Here is a 16,846-nt window from a genome sequence, read left to right as displayed (position 1 = left end):
TTTACCTTCCCGCCGGAGCGGTACCTATTTATCTACTTGCACTTTGACGTGCTTTCGAACTGCTAGGTTGGCAGGAGCAGGGACCAAGCAACAGGAGCTCACCTCGTCACGGGGAGTCGAACCGCGGACCTTCTGATCGGCAAGTCCTAGGCTCTGTGGTTTAACCCACAGCACCACCCGCATCCCTGGACAGTTAAGTTCAGTCAAATTTGACTATGGGGTGTGGCACTCATCTCGCTTTCAAGCTGAGGGAGCTGGCGTTTGTCAGCAGACAGCTTTCCGGGTCATGTGGCCAGCATGGCCAAACCGCTTCTGGCACAACGGGACACCGTGATGGAAGCCAGAGCGCACGGAAACACTGTTTACTTTCCCGCCACAGCGGTACTTATTTATCTACTCACGCCAATATTTTGAACTGCTAGGTTGGCAGGAAGGCAGGTCAGTCCAGCATCAGCATGGACCACCCCTGGACTGCTTCTGGGGTCTCCGCAGCCTGGCATGCCCTGCTGCTAACACTTCTCCGGCCCACAGTGCAAACACCTTCTTATTTCCAAGCAGAAGCACTGCATCAAACTGGGGGCAAAACCAGATGAGATAAAACATGCCTGCCTCATTCACATGTGGAGCACAGAAATGGGAGGCCTTCAAGAGAGATTGCCACAGGCTTGTGTGAGTTAGCAGTCTCCAAGCTACACTTGAGTAGATCAACCATGTGAGCCACCTTTTTTTTAGGGCAAGTTGGCCCTGGTGCATCTCTGGGACTGACTCAGAGCAAACTAGGCATCACATCCTTCACACAATTAGGAATGGCCAGATTTTTGATTTTTTAAATAGTGAATAGCAGGAGCAGAGGCCTCCAGACCAGATCAGGCCCATGGCAGGGAGGGAAGGTGGGATATAACCCTTTGTCCGACTGTGGTCCTGGATTCCCTCTGCAACTGCCATTTGAATTTGGGGTGCGTAATGGCATAATAAAAATGAGCAACCAAATTATACCATGCTATTAAGGATGCCCAAACTATAGGGCCAACATGCCTGAAAAATGTGGTTGCTTTGGCTTCTTTTTTGTTTGTTTACCTAGCGGGTTGAAAGCACACTGGCCTGGAGCAGAGGATGTTGTTGTTTTAACCACCAACTGCAAGCAATTTATTTGTGTGGCTCTCTTGACTGGTCATTGAAAACAAGCCCCAGAATTTAGCAAAACAGGCTCATTTAACATCACAAAGGGAATGATTAAAACCCACTGTGTTATTATGAGCCTTTCATGTACCCTGCGTGAAATAACTTGGAGAGCACAACAAACAGAGGAAGTGCTGTTTCCCGTGAAAGCATGAAAACTTCTGCAGCTGAATTTTTGCTCGGTGTGTCTTGGACCAGCTATCGGCGCCCAAGTTCTGTTGTGACATACATTCATTCATTTTATTTATTTCATAAAACTTATACATAGCTTGATTGTGTAAAAACAAAGAACCAAACCAAACCAAAAACCTCAAAGCAAGATCCCTGTCAAGGACTGGTAAAATTGCCCACTTGGTTGAGGTATTGTAAGAGACAGCAAAATATGAATTCAGTTTGATATAGAAAAAAATTAACCATTAGTGTAACTGATCTCTGCAAGGGTCGCAACAACCCAAAGGCGGAAACTCAACTGCGCTCACATGGTGGAAGGTTGTTCTGAAAACTTGTTGTTGTTGTTTAGTCGTTTAGTCGTGTCCGACTCTTCGTGACCCCATGGACCAGAGCACGCCAGGCACCTCTGTCCTCCACTACCTCCCGCAGTTTGGTCAAACTCATGCTGGTAACCTCGAAAACACTATCCAACCATCTCGTCCTCTGTCGCCCCCTTCTCCTTGTGCCCTCCATCTTTCCCAGCATCAGTGTCTTCTCCAGGGAGTCTTCTCTTCTCATGAGGTGGCCAAAGTACTGGAGCCTCAGCTTCACGATCTGTCCTTCCAGTGAGCACTCAGGGCTGATTTCCTTAAGAATGGATGCGTTTGATCTTCTTGCAGTCCATGGGACTCTCAAGAGTCTTCTCCAGCACCATAATTCAAAAGCATCAATTCTTCAGCGATCAGCCTTCTTTATGGTCCAGCTCTCACTTCCATACATCACTACTGGGAAAACCATGGCTTTAACTATACGGACCTTTGTTGGCAAGGTGACGTCTCTACTTCTCAAGATGCTGTCTAGGCCTGTCATTGCCCTTCTCCCAAGAAGCAGGCGTCTTTTAATTTCGTGGCTGCTGTCACCTGAAAACTTGCCCACTGCCAAATTCTCACTGTAGCTAAGAACAGAATGCCTCATAACTTCTACTCTTGCACTGAAATGAATCTGTTCCTCCACCTAGTTGGCTTGAGCCGGACGTAGTTTCTTCTTCAGAGAGAAAGGACTGGTGCCGGTAAAAAGGAGGAAGCAACAACATTTTGGCATCCCATGATGTAAATGCCTCTTCAAAAGAAAGAAAAAAGTCTGTCCTTAATGCATTACCAACTTTTCTCCCCCAGATATATTCTATGGTCCTTAAACACATTACATATAAATGCTTCTTTCCTTGAATGTTCAAGAATATGTACCCCTGACCCAATAATAAACATGCAAAAAAGGAAACCGCACTGTACATCCCTAGACACCCATCAATGGTATTTAATCCCCACCTTGCAGTACTGCTCCTGTTTTTACTGCATTTCACCAGAAGAGGGTAGAGTTTGGAAAGCACTTGACGGCAGCCTGGAAGTCCTATTGTGCTTGTAAACAGCAAGGGGGATAACAAGCACAACTTTATCCCTCGCACACTTCAAGCCCTTGTGTGAGGGAGCTGCTGAAAAACTCCAGAATACCTTTGTACCAAAAGACACACAACAGAATTCCCTCTGTGAGCCTCTCTGAAGCCAAGACATCACAAAAGCGTCTGGTGGGACTTGTCTCTTTTTCCCCTCTCTTTCTCTCTCCGAACTGTTTCGTTCACTTTTTTGTTATTTAGGCATAAGGGACTTACTGTAGGAACCAGAATCTCCGATGGCAAATCAATGCCATTTCAGGAAATAAAGAAAAGCTGAAAACAGCAATAGGTGAGTTTCCTTAAGTGTTCCTCTGTCTCCCTGTCTGTCTCTCTCTCTCTCCCCCACTCCTCGTTGAAATCTATTGGAGCAATCGCTGCTAGTCAAACAACCGCGCTCTCTCACTCGCAAGCAGACAGATGACTTGCCTCCCCACTGCAGCTTGTTGCAGACTTCGCAAGGTTTCGCAGCCTGCAGGTTTTCCTTTTGCAGTCTATTTTTCCCCCTAGTCCTGCTCAAAGTCGTTGCCACTTAAGGTTTTGCTAATGAACAGCTGACTTGATTTATCGCAAAGCTTCTCCCGTAATAACCTGTGGGAGGAGAAGGCTGTTGGAAACAAGGCAATAACGTTAAAATGGCAGATGACATTAGTTTTCAAGAGCTGGAAAGTGACGGGTCAGAGAACAGCGAAGAAACAGAGATTGTCGTCAATGTCGGCGGGGTGAGGCAGGTGCTGTATGGAGACCATCTCAATCAGTATCCAAACACGAGACTAGCAGAGCTTGTGAACTGTTTATCAGGGGGATATGACACCATTTTCTCACTTTGCGATGACTATGATCCTGGGAAGAGAGAATTTTACTTCGACAGAGATCCGGATGCTTTTAAATGCATAATTGATCTGTATTATTTCGGGGAGGTTCACATGAAGAAAGGGATATGTCCCATTTGTTTTAAGAACGAAATGGAATTTTGGAAAGTGGATCTCAAATTCCTGGATGACTGCTGCAAAACTCATCTCAGTGAAAAAAAGGAAGAGCTAGAAGAGATTGCCCGCAGGGTCCAGCTGATTTTGGACGACTTGGGACTGGACACCTCCGAAAACAGCTGGAAAAAATGCCAAAAGTACATTTGGAAATTCATGGAAAAACCAGAATCTTCGTACCCAGCTAGAGTAATAGCAGTTGTGTCTTTTCTACTCATCCTAACCTCATCGGTAGTGATGTGTGTGGGGACCATCCCAGAACTGCAGGTGGAGGACTCTGAAGGAAAATCTGTTGAGCACCCAGTGCTGGATAAGATTGAGACAGCTTGCATAGTCTGGTTTACTCTCGAGTACGTCCTCAGACTCATCTCATCCCCTAACAAATTGCACTTTGCTCTTTCTTTCATGAACACTGTCGACATATTCGCAATACTTCCCTTCTATGTCAGCCTGATATTGACCCACTTAGGTGCCAAACTGATGGAGCTAACGAACGTGCAGCAAGCCATCCAAGCGCTTCGGATCATGAGGATCGCAAGGATTTTCAAGCTGGCACGGCACTCCTCGGGTCTACAGACTTTGACCTACGCTCTTAAAAGAAGCTTTAAGGAGCTGGGGCTCCTCCTGATGTATTTGGCTGTTGGGATATTTGTGTTTTCTGCCCTCGGTTATACGGTAGAGCAAAGCCACCCCGAGACGATGTTTAAGAGCATCCCCCAGTCCTTTTGGTGGGCCATCATAACCATGACCACGGTGGGTTACGGGGACATTTACCCAAAGACCACATTGGGCAAGCTCAACGCCGCCATCAGTTTCCTTTGCGGGGTCATAGCCATTGCACTACCGATCCACCCGATCATTAATAACTTTGTCAGATACTATAACAAGCAGAGAGTGTTGGAGACAGCTGCCAAGCACGAACTGGAACTGATGGAGCTAAATGCAGGCGATAACAAGAAAGGTGGAAGCCCCAGATGTGAAGCTGCATCTCTTCTGGAGAAAGAACAGGAAGATCCCCGGTGGAGCAGCCATCTCAGATTCTCCAACAGTGACACCGTCATTCACCTCCTGTCAGATAACCACCACCGAACCAGACTTCAGAGCTGTAAGTAGCCTGTGAGTTTGCCTCCATTCGGTGGAAATCTGGAATACAAGTGACAATCTCGTCTTGAAATAAGAATAAAAGGGACTCAGCCGCTCTTTTTCATGTGCATATATTTATACATAGGCAGACATATATGTATGTGTGTGTGTGTGTGTGTACACACACACACCTCAACAACTCCATCTCAGCTTAGTAAGCCATTGTTTATAAAACAGAAGAACACAATGAATGTATGGCCAGATATAAGAACTGCATCCTGACTCAGATCCCTTTGTAAACATTTCAGAGGGGTCAAAAAAGCATACCAGTCAGTATATATAACACGACTTGGATGTAAATTCTTACAGAGTCAGAAAAAAATGTGTGTATAATAATAAAGGGGGGTGGGAAGAGAACAATGCTGAAAGAGCAAGTTCTGTCAAATGTTTCTCTAGTTGGGAAGTGCTGCTTGAAAGAAAAATTAAACTGAACTGTCACTTTAAAGCACGTGTTCTGCCTAGCAAAATGCTACTAGAGAGATATGGTGCTCTGGGAGATAAAGCAAATGTAAAGAAGCCTCTGAACCTTAATGTTTGGAGAATTCCACCTTCGTTTTTAATAGAGAAAAATGTTTATCGCTCTAGCCAGATTTTTTGAAAGAGAAAAGGATGCAGAGCCAATGTGTTAATGATAGAAATATAACAGCAAATAAAAAAGTCTTGATTAAAATGCAGTGGGCATGATTTTCTTTAAGTAACTTCCTTCAGTTCTTCACAGGGAAGTTGCATACTATATATATATATCCCAAAGCTGAACACTTACCAAAACCTGTGAGCATTCTAAATCTTTCAAAATAAATATTAAGTAACTGCAATGTATATTCTGCTTATAATGATCAACTATTAGTACAGCAACACAGCACATGTTTTTTCAAGATGAGGAAAGGAATTTTGTGTGCCTGATGTCCTGTGTTTCATCGGCACAGCACTGTATATCACTGGGCAATTTATGATGTGATGTATTTGGACAGCTAAGTAAAGCATCTTGGAAAACCAACAGGATTTTAAACTGCCCAGGCTATCCCTGCTTTACGTTGGAATGGCTTTATGATGCTTAGAACTTCCTGGCTCAAATGCAGTGGTGCAATTGCTGTACAAAATGCAACTGGTTGGCTTTCCCCCTATGTGTGTGTGGGGGACCATCAAGGGGGCAAAAAGCATAAAAGCCTGCCAATCCAAATGGGTGGGGAGAAACCCATGCCAAATTATGTGTGTGTTGCCATACGTCTGGAATTTCCTGGACATAGCTGGGATTCAGCCTTGAATTTCCATAAAAATAGCTCAACAACTTTGGCCAAAAAAACGCTCAACTAGTTTTGTGTCCGGACTTTCACTTTTTGAAAATATAGCAACCCTAATCAACATTTTCATCATTGTGGGAGTGGATTGGGCACTGGGTGCCCTTAAAACACATGCATAAGAAAGAAGGCAGCAAATGTATGTGCGCACCACTTCCCACCACACTTTAACATGTTATGGCATTGTGTTCACCTGAAGAATGTCTCTGTGGTTTCAATGTAATTGTTTGGAACTGGGGGTTTGAAAGCACTTATTTGAATAACCTCATTCACATTTCCTTGGAACTTTCCCCCCACAAAGTAGCCATGTTAGTCTTTCTGAGGATCTAGACCACTGGTCGGCAAACTAAGGCCCGGAGACCGGATCCGGTCCAATTACCTTCTGGATCCGGCCTGTGGATGCTGATCGTTTGGGCTGCACCATTCCCCCCCTCCCTCCCACACACTGCGGCGGCACCTCCTCCCTCCCTCCTCCTGGCTTCTCCCTGCCCTGCCTAGAGAAGGAAGGGGTTTGGGCTTTGTTGAGCCGCGGTTGGCTGAGCGCCATTTTAAGCAGCCCCTCTCCAGAGCCAGCCCTTTCATGCTGCTCATCATCCCACCACCGCCGCCACCAGCCCCTGCTGCTCACAAGGCACAGGTAAGCAGCCACCGGAGCTCATCCAGTGCTGTGGAGAAGGGAGGGGAGAGTCATGGGGGGGGGATTCCCCCCCAAATATTCCAGCCCCCAACAAGGTCTGAGGGACAGTGGACCGCCCCCCTGCAGAAAAAGGTTGCTGACCCCTGATCTAGACCAACATCTCCCAAACTTCTGAGAGCTGAGGCACACCTTTGTTTTTGAATTAGAACAGGAGGCACATTTCAGCCTTGTGCCTGAAACCATAGCCCTCTACTGTCCAGATAAAACTGGGACATCCTATTTTCTGTGTGCAAGAGCACGCGGCCATGTTGGGTGCCGTGATCTCACCCTGAAAAAAGTGCATCCTTCGGTGCCACGATCTTGCGTGGGTCACATGATTCACACAGGAGTATGGCCCCAGAAGACGGTACAGTGGTACCTCGGGTTAAGTACTTAATTTGTTCCGGAGGTCCGTTCTTAACCTGAAACTGTTCTTAACCTGAAGCACCAGTTTAGCTAATGGGGCCTCCTCCTGCTGCTGCACCGCCAGAGCACGATTTCTGTTCTCATCCTGAAGCAAAGTTCTTAACCTGAAGCACTATTTCTGGGTTAGCGGAGTCTGTAACCTGAAGCGTATGTAACCTGAGGTACCACTGTATCCCCGTTTTTCGCCCGAGTGTGTTGGAGGGTACCTGAGAGTGCTTAGTTTCAGAGTATGTAAGACTAAGAATTTTTGCCTCTTATGCCCTCAGTGTTTCTGCCTTAGTGTTTCTGAAAGAAAACCCAGAGCACAAATTTATTTGGGATGAAACAGGATGTTTCCTCTGGAGCACAAAGTGGAGACTGTAGTCATACTGGCAGACCCGTGACTCCTCTGCCCCCCTCCCCCGCTGGCCATATGTTTATTCTATTGTATATAATTACATATTTATGGGGCAGTTTTCAACTAACGCATCCCACCAGTGGAGGGATTTTCGCTTGCGCAGTGGAATTTCTCCTCCTCCTCCTCTTCGCCCTGCATGCACCCAAACCTTCCCTAAATCTGCTCTGGAGAGCTGGGGAAAGATATTTTTTTGGAGGGGGAGAGGCAAGCCTCAAGGGGAAAGTTCCATTGCACAAGCAGAATCCCCCCCCCAATGGATCATGACAGCTGGAGACTACGCATAGGCTGGGCACTGTGATGGCGACCAAAGAGTTGGAATTCATAGAATTGTAGAGTTGGAAGGGACCACAAGGGTCATCTAGTCCAACCCCTGCAATGCCCAACATGAGCCTCAAACCCACGACCCTGAGTTTAACAGTCTCTTGCACTACCAAACTAAGTTATCTCATTAAAATTGTTATCATAACAATCATTTTCTGTTCTCCTGTATTTGTACACTAGGCCTCACTATCACAGCATAAAACAAGCAACGATTAGAGGGACAAATGCCCAAATCATGATGTAATATTTAAACCCATTGTTTTATTTTGGCTGTTTTTAATTACGTTTTTATCCCACACTTTCGCCAAAGATTTTAGGGTGGCATAGATGAGTGTTCCCCCCTTTGGAATGGCAAACCCAAGGTCCGCCGTCCCCCAACCCTTGAGCTGCATGGTTGAGTGGGGATTTCAGCCCTAGTACAGCAAGGAACATGGGCGGTGCTGTGGGTTAAACCACAGAGCCTAGGACTTGCCGATCAGAAGGTCGGCGGTTCGAATCCCTGCAATGGGGAGAGCTCCCGTTGCTCGGTCCCTGCTCCTGCCAACCTAGCAGTTCAAAAGCACGCCAAAGTGCAAGTAGATAAATAGGTACCGCTCCAGCGGGAAGGTAAACGGCGTTTCCGTGTGCTGCTCTGGTTCGCCAGAAGCGGATTAGTCATGCTGGCCACATGACCTGGAAGCTGTACGTCAGCTCCCTCAGCCAATAAAGCAAGATGAGTGCTGCAACCCGAGAGTCGGCCATGACTGGACCTAATGGTCAGGGGTCCCTTTACCTTTACAGCAATCTAACCACTGCTCCACATAGTGTGTGGCTGCCACATATAGGGACAAATAATTATGACCAACTTTATTACAGTATATAAAGGTGGTGGGGAGATGCTAAATAAAACTGTCAAATGCTCACTGCTACAGTCTCTAGGCCCAACAGTTCTTATTAAACATGACATCCCACATGGCAATGACTCATTTTATTAATGGTAATTATTTCTTTAGTTAGACACAGCCTGGAGCAAGAAGGGATGTGTAAATTATGCCACTTTGGAAAGAGATTAGGAAGGCAGGTAGCTCAGAGGCACACTGCTTCTCTAGAAACAGAGATAGTAGTAGCTCCAGAGTCTTTGAAAGCCATCCTTTTCCCCACCCTGCAGGGGGTCTGGGTCCAGGACAGGACAAAAAGATGGAGCAAAGTCTGGATAGCTGAGTTGGTTAGAGCGTGGCGCTGATAACACCAAGGCTGCAGGTTCGATCCCTGTATGGGACAGCTGCCTATTACTGCATTGCGGGGGGTTGGACTAGATGAATCCTCAGGATCCTTTTCTAACTCTACAATTCTATGAAAGTCTCAAGGGATGCTGTATGCAAAACCGATAATGGAAACACAGAATTGCAAAGTTGGAAGGGACCACAAGGGTAATCTAGTCTAACCCCCTGCAATGCAGGAATCTTTTTGCCCAATGTGAAGCTCAAACCCACAACTCTCAGATTAAGAGTCACAGGCTCTCCCAACGGAGGATTGGTTTCCTTGAGGAAAGAATACTGGTTTGTGCTCTTTTTTTCACATTGATTATTGGCTCTTCAGATCTTAAAGGAATACAATGTTTTTTTGTTTTGCTTTGCTATTCATTTGTTATAATCACATTTGTTTCACTGTGCATTTCTTTTCAGTACATTCGTTTTCACTACCCACTTTTAAAAAGTGTCTTTATCTTAACTTCTTCTACCACTCCTTTTTTTTTTTTTTTGCCATAGCCTGGTTTGGTGGCAGCAGTGGAACTGACTCTGGCAATTGTCTTGTGGTACCCACCATTTTCTCTTCTTGGAATACAACAGATGCGGCATTATTCCAAAACATTCTGAGAGAAATATGTTTGCCCTGTCATATCTAAACTGAAAGAATAATTCTAAACAATTTTCTGAGAGAAAATGGCGGCCACCACACACAAAAAAGCAACCCCCATTGATAGTTTTCATTTCCCTCCAAGAATGACCTCCATGTTGCATTGTTCTGGGGCATTCTGTGGGTGATGGCAGGCAACATTTTTTTGTGTGCGCTGGCCACTATTTCCCCCTCAGAATGTTCTGGAACAATGCAAAATTACAGGTTAACACGAATGGTGGCTGCCTGGAGGGAAAAACCCCCAAAGGTAAGTCAAATACATGATGGATGGAATAACAAAGGAAGCTAGGTGTAGCAGTTGTGATGTGATGCAAGTACAGGGTGAGGATGTACGAAACTATGGTCACATTCACAGCCTACCTTTAAAGCACTCATATTGTCATGGTTTCCCCCTGTTAATCCTTGGATCTGCAGTTTGTTAAGGTTCTCCTTAAATCCTCAGCAGCTTTTACAAGCTACAATTCCCAGGCTTCTTTGAGGGGTTCCATGACAGTTAAAAGTGATATAACAGTGCTTCAAACAAATGCTGTGGGTGTGAGCAGTATTTTAATCTACTTTCCCTTCTGTTAAGTTGTGGGTGAACCTATCAGACGACACAGCAATTCTTCAAACAGCTCTTGTTTATTCAGAGGCCAGAACAGAACTGAACTGAAGGGTTCAGTCAGCCTGCTTATATAGAGCTCCAGTACAACGTAACTGTAACAATTTTCTAAAACTATCCAATCACTGAATGTCACTTTCGATCCCTTATTTGCATAACTATCTACAGTATCCCCCTGCTGGCCCAGGGTGAGAACTTCAGTACATAACACCTTCCTCTTCAGCATACTGTTTGAAACACTGTTTTGTCTTAAAATGCAGACCTGGGAATCGAAGGGTCGTATGATCACACCTCCTCTGTGCCCTTAAAGCCTCCCTCCCACTAGATCCCTACAATTGAAAGAGGCAAGTGGTTCAAATTCATAACAGTGCAGGCAAGTTTCCCCAGTTATCCTTGCATTCCATCTCTACTCTCTCTGCTACAAATTTAGACCACAAGCAAAAGGCAGGTGCAGTGACAGAAGGGCAATAACGGAGCAAATAGCTCAAATTGACATCTGCAAGCAGAAGTCATTTCACTTTGCTGCAGGGGAAGGCAAAAAATAACCCCACTGAGGGTTACTGGCCAATCTGACCTAAGGCAAAAACTCCTTGCCAACTCCAGACACAGGGATCAGTAAGACTTTGAGCAGGAGCCAATCCCAGCCAAGAGAAAGGCTGTGAATGCGTCTTTATGCCATGCAACAATTAATGCCTAGTTTTAGGTAAAGGTAAAGGGACCCCTGACCATTAGGTCCAGTCGTGGCCGACTCTGGGGTTGCGGTGCTCATCTCGCTTTATTGGCCGAGGGAGCCGGCATACAGCTTCCGGGTCATGTGGCCAGCATGACTAAGCCGCTTCTGGCGAACCAGAGCAGCTCACGGAAACACTGTTTAGCTTCCCACCGGAGCGGTACCTATTTATCTACTTGCACTTTGACATGCTTTCAAACTGCTAGGTTGGCAGGATCCTACTGAAGTCAATGGGATTTACTCTCAGGTAAGTGGAGCTAGAATTTCAGCCAGAGTCTGTCTGTACCCTATGGGAGACAACTTATGAAAACGCACATGCGTGCGCGCACACACACACACATACACACCAAGCTCTGTTTATACTGTATAGCCAAGTTGCACATGGAAGGAAGGAGATAGGATCATGCTCACTGTCCCCATGACCAAACCTCCGCATGTGCATCAGGTCTTCTGTGCAGAGGCTACACAGGTACACGTTCAACATGTGTAGGTTCTGCACAGATGAGCTGAACGCACAGAGATTGGAGACTGACAATAGAAGACATGTCCGATTCTTGTCCTTCACCCTGGCTTCCCCTCTTCCTTGCACTCATTTGAACAGGGCTCAAAACACTGCAAACTTTGAGTGGAACCAAATCAGCCCATTGCCTGCAACGGTGCTGTGCAAGAGCAGCAGACCTCTGAAGAATTCGGCTTCAGGTGCAGGGAACCAATTACGGAAGTACCCTACTTAAGGAAGGAGACTCGCAATCTTTCTTAGAATGATGCTGTTCCATCAAGCTGTATTGATTACTATAGTCATTCTCACTGTGAGCAAAGCGTGCTCTAGCCCCTCGGGTGATCTGTAGTCTTTCATTCAAGCACATAACAACAACAACAGTGCCTTACATTGTATTTTAAGCAACCAGCACAATATTCTTATGGGAATGAGATTAAAAACAGATGGGTTCAGAATCTGTGGGAGAGAAAAGTGGTACTTAAATCACGGAGGAACAATCAGCCTGCAAAATGAAGAAAAATGAGAATGTGCAGCACAATCCTTTGCATTTTTACTCATCCCTCATCTTCAAGGATGCTTACTCCCAGGAAAGCATGCATCAAATGACAGCCGTATAGCCCAATCCTATAAACATGCCCGATGGCTACATTCTATCAACTTCCATGGAACGTACTCCAAGGTAAGCATGTATTGGATCACCAACACTGTCTTAGGGACCAATTCAGGCTATATGGATGTGATGGACACACTCAGTTAACACATCTATTCCCTTTTATCCAGCTGCCCTGGGAGCTTCAGACCACCCAGGTTGACACCCCCCACCTCACCATCTCCATGGCTGATGGTGAGAGTGGTAGGGCTACTACAAACCTGCACTCTGCAGAATAAATCATTATCATTTTATTCTTTGTAGTTTTACTGCTTACTTCCTTTGTTTTGTTTTAGACTTTGCAATATTCATGTAAAAAGTTGGGACTTAATTTTATAAAAGAAAGCAAAATAAGTCTACCCTACCAGTATTAGCATTGGAGTCCCCCCCCCCCCCCAATGGAGAAAGACACTCGCATTTGCTTTTATTTTCATGGCATCCAGTTAGCAAGTGTGGCGATCTTAAGTTTATACATTCAGCATGTAATCAGGAAAAGGTTCTCTCTCAGTCCTTGGCAGCAGTTCTGCCATACATGGTGCATGGTCTTTTCAATGCACTTTATAAAACACCTTAAAGCTTCTCCAGCGACATGCTCTACTATCTGATAACATCTTAGAAACAGCTCAATCCCTTCTATACTGGAAAAAAGGAGAGTAACAGTATGGACAAAATGAATGTTGACTTTCAACCACTTTTCAGAAGTTCAGTGCAATGACCATACACGAGCCATTATGTTTTCTTACTGAGAATAAGGGGTTAGGTGATAAGGGCATACCATTATTTAATTCTGACACACTGTGAGGGAATCCACTATTGATCCACAAGGTATCGGTCCATAAGCTTCTGTGTCCTTTCACAGAATCATCATAGAGTTGGAAGAGACCCTGAGGATCATCTAGTCCAACCCCCCTACAACGCAGGAATAAACAGCTGACTCTTACAGGCATTGAACCTGCAACCTTGGTGTTATCAGCACCACACTCTAGCCAACTGTGCTATCCAGCTGTAGCATTCATTGCTCTGAGGTTCATATTGCTCTGATTCAGCCTTGCATGCAAAACATACTAGCTGGAGCTCATTCCATGTTCGTGTGTCTTACCTCTGCATGGCAGGATCCTCATCCTTGACAGAATCTCTGGGCATTGTCCAGGTAACCCTCCTTTCAAGAGGGATGCATGACCATGTAGGAGAGCCCCACTCCTAACACCTTGAGGCTATGCCTCACACCATGCTTGTTTTTGCTGTATTTGAGAAGGAGCTCTGTGCATGCTGTGTGTGGAATCACTCCATTCCAGGTTGGAGGTTCAGATTGGTCCAGTATCTACCCCTCCCCAAACCAATATGGAGTTGTTCTACATACATGATGTTAGAATTCCTGCTCCATGATTGCAGTCATGGGATTGTTGCCTATCACATGATGGTATATGTTTTGACTCCACAAAGTGGGAAGTGACGGAGACAGGATGTTTGTGTTACTGTGTTCCGTTTGCTGTCTGACTCTAGAGAGAGAGGGAGCCATGTTGGAGTGCTCCGTGTGCGTTTATATGTAAATAAAGCAGATTAGCCAAAATGCTAAGTTGCTGAGGTCTGTTATGCATGATGCGCATACTCTGCGGATCCCTAAGTGTGCCGGTGTTGGTTGGCATCGGTCACTGTGATGTTCGGGCTGAAGAAAGCTTTTGAAGCTCCCGAACGAAAGACCAGGTGGGAGAGTACATGCCAGTTGGGCATTTGTCTCTGCCAGGGTCCTACTTGAGTGTTGGCCAAGCTCCTGACACATGTCACATGCACAGAGCTGCTTCTCCCACATACTGGAGATGCATGGATGGTAGAGCGCCTAGTTGGCAGGCAGATTGGCAGCAGCCCACTCCCCACTTCAAAGCATGGGGGGGGTGCAACATCCTAGCCTTTTACCCACAAAATCTAGATACTGGTCACATAGACCTAGTTGAACTGTTTGTTATCACATCATATAGGCCCAAGGGTCTGTGGCCGCCGCCACACGGCTACCAGATCATGGTGGAAATGTAAACGTGTGAAAACCATGTGGGTCGTTCGTGTCATGCAGAAACTTCCCATAGCAACACCTGCAGATGGTGCTGCAGCTCAGTAGCAGAGCATGTACTTAGAACGCATGAAGTCCCAAATTTTAATCTCTGGCTTCTCCCATTTAAAACAGTCTTGGGTAACAGAGTTGGGGGGAAATATCTGCTCGAGGCCCTGGAGAGCTGCTGCCAGTTGCAATACATAGTGCTACACGAGATGTACCGATGGTTTGGCTCTGTATACTGCAGCTACACATGAGAGTACATGCGAGGGCTGTGTAGCTATCTATGGTCTCATCGTGGCACTGCTGCGTTCCACAGGCAAGCTACCACAGAGGGTATTGGAACGGCTACTCTCTCCAGTCAAATACCACAAGCACATTTGCTCAGGAACAAAGCACCAACACCCCTTGCCAACAGAGCTTTTTGTTTCTACTGTTTCTCGTCAAGTATAATAAATCAGAACGAAACGCAGTTCCTAGACATCTCTTTTGAGGGGCAAATATAAACTAACTGGCAAATGGCCTTTCAGATTCGAGCGTTGTGCCAATTAGCCATTTGTACAGGGAATAGAAATGCTGTCCAGGAGTGGGGGTGGGGGTGGGGATGGGGAAAACACACACAAACCCACTGGCAGCTGTGGAGATGGAGTGTTTACCCTCAAGAGCAAATTAATCCCTCCCAGCATGCCATCTATTCCTGCTTCCTTCTATACCCCTTCAGCAAAAGAAATACAAATCAGGACAGTCCTGTAAATTGTGTTCAGCTAATGTCCAAAAAAGGCAGCATGCGCTAAGGACAGTGGCAGGCATCCAGGAAGAAAGCAGTCCGCTTCCAGGTCTTTAAATCTCCTCCAAGCACTGCAAAAGCAGTAAGCCTCCTCTCTCTAACCCCCCCCCCCCAAGTTGACTGAGGTGAGAGTGAGAAGAACAGCATGGACAAGGCTGTGGACACATATTCCAAAGCTCCTGGAATATGTGTCCCCCCAAACTCCCTCTCTCATCACAGCTTGCCCCATTCCCAAGATCCCACTGCTGCCGCCACCTGCAGAGCAGGGGAGCATGAAGAGTACAAAGTATTTTGCCCTGTGCCACAACCACACCATACATTCCCTGCCCCCCCAAACCCTGGAAACTGTAGGTTACCCCCCCCCAACACAAAGCTACAATTCCCAGGACATTTAAACAAACTACGACTCCTATGATTATTTGGTGTTTGTGCGCACGCATGTGCTTTAAATATATGGTGTGTACATGCCCACTGATAGTATTCAGGAGGCCAGAGAAGGAAGTGTACTACAGACATTTACTGCTTCTCTTTTGGAGATGAGATAAAACTATGTTTCCTCCCTGCTGTCGCTATCTGTACTTGTTTTCCAAAGCCTGAAAGCACTAAATAATTATGATGCCTTAAGGCCATAAACTGTTTAAACAACAACAGCCTATTTAACTTGGCTTTTCAAAGGGAGTTATGGTTTTGATAGCTTGATCTCATGAGGATAACCCAGCAGGTGCTATTTTTTTTTAAAAAAAATGAGTTTATTATCTTTTTTTATGAGGAGCTGTCCAGCTCTTTCATCTTGGGACCTTTCGTGCTGCCTTCTTTATGAAGGTGGCTTATTTTCGTTTGAAGCCTATTGAGCACCAAGCTCACTTTTCCACTTGGGTTTTATCCCAGAGCTACTAGCTCAACTATATGGTGAAGTCCAGAGCTCAGGAGGCAACTTGAACTTAAGCCTCAGCTGTTGCAGCGTGGACAAATTTACAGCGAGGGATGCAGGGGCAGAGCAGGAGATCTACTGCGTAACAGCAAATGCAATATGAAGGAGAACAAAAGTCAAAGGTGGGATCTTCCACCTAGAGCAGAATTTCCCACACTATGTTGGTGACATGTTTGAGGGAAGAACTGTAGCTTATTGGTTTGCATGCAGAAGGTCCCATGTTCCACCCTTGGAATCCAGCTAGGAATGGGAACATCTCCAGTCTGAAACCCTGGGTGGCACTGCCCAATCAGTGTAGACAATGTTGAACGAGATAGACCAATGGTCTGACTTGGTATAAGGCAGCTTTCCATGTTCCTTGCGAAGGCGTGTACAACAAAGGCTTCTGCAACAATCTGCCAAGCGCTCAGAAACAAGTCATCAGTCATATTGTTTAGCTGGTGGTGAGAGAAGACGTGTTGTTTTCATCTCTCAGCGTAAACACCAAACAGTGGGAAATGTTGCTTGAAAGCAGCTCCATATCCAAAGGCCCAGAACATACTGAACTCAAAAAAGTTATATTATTTTTGCTTCGCCTTCACTATGATGGATACATCCAGAATTTCACTTATTTTTATCCTGAATGTGGGCAGCTCTGCACGTCAGAGAAGCTGCAGGTGAAACATCTGCCCCTCATTTCAGAA

At 45.8% G+C, this 16,846-nt stretch overlaps 2 protein-coding genes across 2 annotated transcripts in view; one reads left to right on the top strand and one right to left on the bottom strand.

Moving 5' to 3' along the window:
* Positions 1 to 16,846, bottom strand: part of PDIA6 (protein disulfide isomerase family A member 6) — a 152,396-nt gene that overhangs the window by 51,528 nt on the left and 84,022 nt on the right. The gene's annotated exons all lie outside the window — the stretch shown is intronic.
* Positions 2,553 to 5,747, top strand: KCNF1 (potassium voltage-gated channel modifier subfamily F member 1). Its single transcript, XM_028722533.2, has one exon. The coding sequence runs from the start codon at positions 3,412 to 3,414 to the stop codon at positions 4,873 to 4,875; it is 1,464 nt and encodes a 487-aa protein (XP_028578366.2). The 5' UTR covers positions 2,553 to 3,411; the 3' UTR covers positions 4,876 to 5,747.

Source organism: Podarcis muralis, chromosome 3 (genome assembly GCF_964188315.1).
Source record: "Podarcis muralis chromosome 3, rPodMur119.hap1.1, whole genome shotgun sequence".
Lineage (NCBI taxonomy): Eukaryota > Metazoa > Chordata > Lepidosauria > Squamata > Lacertidae > Podarcis > Podarcis muralis.
Note: the sequence above shows the minus strand (reverse complement) of the source record. Positions and strands in the feature narration are given on the sequence as shown.